A 4,845-nucleotide genomic window follows, 5' to 3' on the forward strand; every position below is an offset into this window, starting at 1 on the left:
GAGGTATTTTTCAGACCCTTTTCCCTTTTTTTTAAGTCATTTTTTAAAATTATTTTTAACCTTGCCAAATGCTTACAAAAAACTAAAATAACTTAAAATAGTTTTGACCACTTTTTAAGCCAATCCAAATCAGCTCTAAATCTCTTAACTTATATGGAGTATGCAAGTCTACTCACATGTCACAAAACATCATTAGTCTCTCCTGGAACTTTTACCATATTTTCACTTTAAGTGATGATTTGCATTTGCATGTTCAACTCACTCGGTATATGTAAAAGAAAAAGGAAGTTCAGGCTCTTCCAGCACCTTGAGGACACTTTTTTCACTTACATATCTACTATGCTTCATGCCTATTAGTGGCGGAGCCAGGAATTTCAGGAAGAGGGTTCAAAAATTAAACAACAAAAGCTCTTTTTAAAAAGGAGAAAAAAATGTTGCAAGTGAGATTTGAGCACGCGAGCATTGACTCATTAAAGATGTCTAAATACACATTAAAGACATTTTAAACCACTAGGCTATAACAACCTATTATGAGGGTGTCCAAAATATATTATTTAATCACTTTGTGTATTAATTTATTTGTATATGCGGTATTTTTTTCCGACGAAGGGTGTTCAATTGGACACTCTCACATACATGTGCCTATGCCCCTCGGGTTATTACAAGCATTATTTTTCCAAATTTTAGTTCTGGAACATATAACAAAACTAATGTACTGCTGAACAAGAGGTTAGAATGTGAGTTAGACTCAAAATCTAATTTTACAATTCTATTAGTACTATGTTTTGACTTTTGAAAAGTGAAAATTCTTGTTTGATTTTGTAATAACAACTCGTATATAGTATTAACACGTTTTTAGTCCATTCTATATACATTAAAATCCATGTTTGCAAAGTTGTCTACAGTGTGAGAACGGTTCAAAAAAGCTATATCTCCAGTTCAATTAATCTTCTTAGTACCAGAAACTATATCAAAGTGGGTAGATACATAAAGTAGAGTCAATATATTCTAATGTGTTGCTAAAGAGGGACCACAATTTTTTTTTAAAGGAGGGATACTGTTTGTTTTTAAAAAAAATTGTTGTAATAAAGCATTTTAAACAGGAGCAAATTACAAGGAGCTGTACTAGGAAATATAATGGAGTTGGATAGTGTTGTAGCTATTTTAGTTATATTTTGTTGTTCTTTGGTTACGCTTCTGGCGAGTGAAGAAAGTATCAAGATGGGCAAATCAATCACTGGTAATCAGAAAATGATTTCAGCTGGTGGAAGTTTTGCCTTAGGCTTCTTCACTCCGTGTAATTCTACATTTACCTATCTTGGCATATGGTACAACACGATCCCCGAACAAACAGTCATTTGGATTGCTAATAGAGAATCTCGAATTCCTCAGAATTCTACTGTTGTTTTCACTATTGGTGATCATGGGAATTTAGTGATTTTTGACGTAAAAGATCAACTTATTTGGTCATCAAATGTTTCATCCATAACTTCAAATTCTACTGTAGGAGCACTACTAGATAATGGAAATCTAGTGCTCATACATGGTGAGTCTGATATATTGTGGCAGAGCTTTGATCATCCTACCGATACGTTTATGCCTGATATGAAACTTGGTTATAATAGAAAAACTGGACAACGAATTATGATCAATTCGTGGACAAGTAATGAAGATCCTCGGCCTGGAAATTTCTCGTTTGGGATAGATCCTGAAGGGCAGACGCGTTTTTATATATTGAAGCAGAACAGTATTTATTTTAGGTTTGATGATAGTAATGAATACAGTGGAGGGAATATCGGAGGAATTGCTTGGTATATTTCTGTTGTTTCGGGAAATGATGGAGTTTTTGTTACGTATGGTTATACCAAAGGGTTGGTAACATTAAGGATTGTTTTGCATCCTAATGGTTACATTCAGTTGCTGGTATGGAGTCAAAATTCTAATAAGTGGAAAGTTAAACTTCAGGCACCAGAATCTCTTTGTGAACGTTACGCGGAGTGTGGTCCATTTGGCAGCTGTGATGTTGGATCAAGTGGATTATGCAGATGCTTAACTGGATTTGAACCAAGATTTTCAACAGATTGGGAGAACGGGAAATGGAATGATGGTTGTGTTAGAAAAGTAGCATTGAGTTGTGATGGCGGAGACATATTCTTGAAACATGAAGAGGGTATGAAGTTTCCGGATCATGCTATCTCCTTAGGACATATGAGCATTAAGGACTGTGAAACGCGGTGCATTAGGAACTGTTCTTGTTCAGCTTATGCTTATTCGAATAGCACCTGTTTAATTTGGTTTGGAGATTTACTGGACCTTTCCCACAACTTTCCTGGTGGCAGAGTTCTCAATGTTCGAGTTCGTGGCTCCATGCCAGGTATTTTCACTTCTATCCTTACTAATTCTACTAACAAACGATTCTATACACGTCTTTGGTCAAGAAAACTAAATTTATTTACTTTTTGTCTTCTGGATGCAGTTACTCATGGTGGATCTAGGAATTCGGCTCATAGACACAAAGTTTTCGTTGCGAGTATTGTTTCTGCAATATCTATCATCTTGGTTCTTATAAGTATTTTCTTCTTTATCTTCGAAAGAAAGCACTTGAGAAGACTAGGTATGTTTAGTGTACGTCTTAATTGTAAATACAAATACTGAATTCGAATTTCGTATAGATTACACTGATTTGCTTTACTGATTGCTGTTTGAAATTAGGCTGGAAGAATGGAACTAAAGCTTTCATTAGGTCCGTGTCTGGTTTATATTCGGTTGAAAAAAGCGATATGAAGTTGCTGCAGTACAACTTTCAGCAAATAAGAGAGGCTACTAACAACTTTCATGGAGAACACAAACTTGGAGAAGGTGGATTTGGTCCTGTGTTTAAGGTGCTAAAACTAAATTCATTGTTGATATTTTACTGCTGCTACTTTGAGAGAGACGTCATACGTCTCATTTTCGTTTCATGACTATGGTGGATGTGGATTTACATATTCTGTTTCAGGGGTTTTTAGCTGAATTCGGAGACGTAGCCATCAAAAGGCTAAGCAAGAGGTCATCACAAGGACTGGAGGAGTTTATGAATGAACTGAAGCTAATCGCGAAACTGCAGCATAAGAATCTTGTCAGCCTCTTAGGATGCTGTGTTGAAGGGGAGGAGAAAATACTAATCTATGAGTATATGTCCAATTGCAGCTTGGACAAATTTCTGTTTGGTTCGTCTTCTACTCCGTTTTAAGACTTCACATTACTTAAATTTTTACTCCTCTCAATTCCCTTTGGTTAATGAGATGTTCAAATGTCTTTTTAGACCCTTCGTTGAAGGTTACACTAGATTGGGTTACACGTTTGGGGATAATAGAAGGAATTGCTCAAGGAATGCTTTACTTGCATAAGTACTCGAGATTAAAAGTCATCCACAGGGACTTAAAAGCAAGCAACATTCTTCTAGATCAAGAGATGATCCCTAAAATATCAGACTTTGGAATGGCAAGGATTTTCGGGACTGATCAAACACAGGCCAATACAAATCGAGTCGTTGGTACATAGTAAGTAATAACCCCTTGTGATTTGTGTTTTCCAAGCTTTACTAGCTTTTATGTCATTCCATCTTGTAGATATCTAATGGATACTTATTTATACAAATATGGCATAGTGGCTATATGTCTCCGGAATACGTAGTATATGGCCAATTTTCAGAGAAATCGGATGTTTTCAGCTTCGGAGTATTGCTGTTAGAAATCCTGAGTGGTGAACGTAACTCAGACTTTTTAATGACTGAAATTTCCGCGTCCCTCTTAGGATGGGTAAGAACACTCAAGACATTAGCTAATTCTGTTTTCTCACTTCTTTTCGTATATTTTTTATTTATGGTGCAACTCATTTTGAACCATTTTTAGGCCTGGAATAAGTGGAAAGAAGGAAAAATCTTGGAGTTGATTGATCCGTCCATAAGAGAAACCTGCGACAGTAACAAAGCAACAATATTTATTCTGGTTGCCCTTCTCTGTGTTCAAGAAATCCCTGTTGATCGACCAACAATGTCTGATGTATCTTTCATGTTAAGCAACGAAACAACGCCTATCCCTGAACCAAAAGAACCTGCTTTTCGTAGCAGCTGGCAATCTCAGCAGTTAAGTGATGTATCCATAAATGAGATGACGATTACCTTGCCAATACCGCGATGAAATGATTTAACTTCTCCTACTTCTTGTGGTAAATTTTTCTTGTCAGGATAGAGCTGTCATAATTTTTTTTTGTACAACTTGCATAAATGTAGCTCTGGAAGAAATATAGACTAAATTTCTCTGTTTAATTGATGTTTTCATGTTTTTTTTTTCTGTTCCTACAGTGTATCAAATTTGTGAAAATGTTTTTTTAAAAAATGTATCTAGAGTGATTCGCATGTATCTGGTCCCAGATACATGGGAGAGTGGCGAGCGAGATTTGCTATGTATCCCAGATACATGCAAATTCACTTGGATACAATGTAACTAGAACAATTTACACCTACTTTGACTCCATGTATCCGAGATACATACATCTGGACGTATCTGGAGGCACCAAAATCTGCTAAAATAAGTAATATTGCAAATTAAAATGTGTCTAAATAATTAACTCATAAACTAATGAGATTTGCTCTAATTTATATATATTTTAGAGATAGATATCTTAAAAATTTATTTTATACATATAGAGAGAGACACTAATGTGATCTTATGTTAGAATATTGTAACAAATTTGCTGGTGGCGCACTATGTGAACTCAATGGTTACAAATTTACAAGGTAACAAAATCACTAGTGGCGCACTAAATTAGGCATTGAATAATTCAAGGTCCCAAAAATTATTC

The 4,845-nt window shown here is 35.5% G+C and overlaps 1 protein-coding gene across 1 annotated transcript; it reads left to right on the top strand.

Moving 5' to 3' along the window:
* The first annotated feature begins 1,137 nt into the window (after positions 1-1,137).
* On the top strand, positions 1,138-4,253 carry LOC125849745 (receptor-like serine/threonine-protein kinase SD1-7). The gene is made up of 7 exons (XM_049529715.1): positions 1,138-2,374; positions 2,477-2,614; positions 2,713-2,882; positions 2,999-3,209; positions 3,305-3,542; positions 3,650-3,800; positions 3,894-4,253. Exons 1-7 carry the CDS (start codon positions 1,138-1,140, stop codon positions 4,179-4,181), a joined length of 2,433 nt encoding a protein of 810 aa, XP_049385672.1. The 3' UTR covers positions 4,182-4,253.
* Positions 4,254-4,845: the final 592 nt, after the last annotated feature.

Source organism: Solanum stenotomum, unplaced genomic scaffold (genome assembly GCF_019186545.1).
Source record: "Solanum stenotomum isolate F172 unplaced genomic scaffold, ASM1918654v1 scaffold10264, whole genome shotgun sequence".
Classification (NCBI taxonomy): Eukaryota; Viridiplantae; Streptophyta; class Magnoliopsida; order Solanales; family Solanaceae; genus Solanum; species Solanum stenotomum.

Excerpts from the sequence above, each read along its gene's own strand:
- LOC125849745 (XM_049529715.1), top strand. The coding sequence starts at position 1,138 with ATGGAGTTGGATAGTGTTGTAGCTATTTTAGTTATATTTTGTTGTTCT. Across the intron at positions 2,615-2,712 it reads AAAGCACTTGAGAAGACTAG|GCTGGAAGAATGGAACTAAA; the intron begins GTATGTTTAGTG and ends GTTTGAAATTAG. Across the intron at positions 2,883-2,998 it reads GATTTGGTCCTGTGTTTAAG|GGGTTTTTAGCTGAATTCGG; the intron begins GTGCTAAAACTA and ends ATTCTGTTTCAG.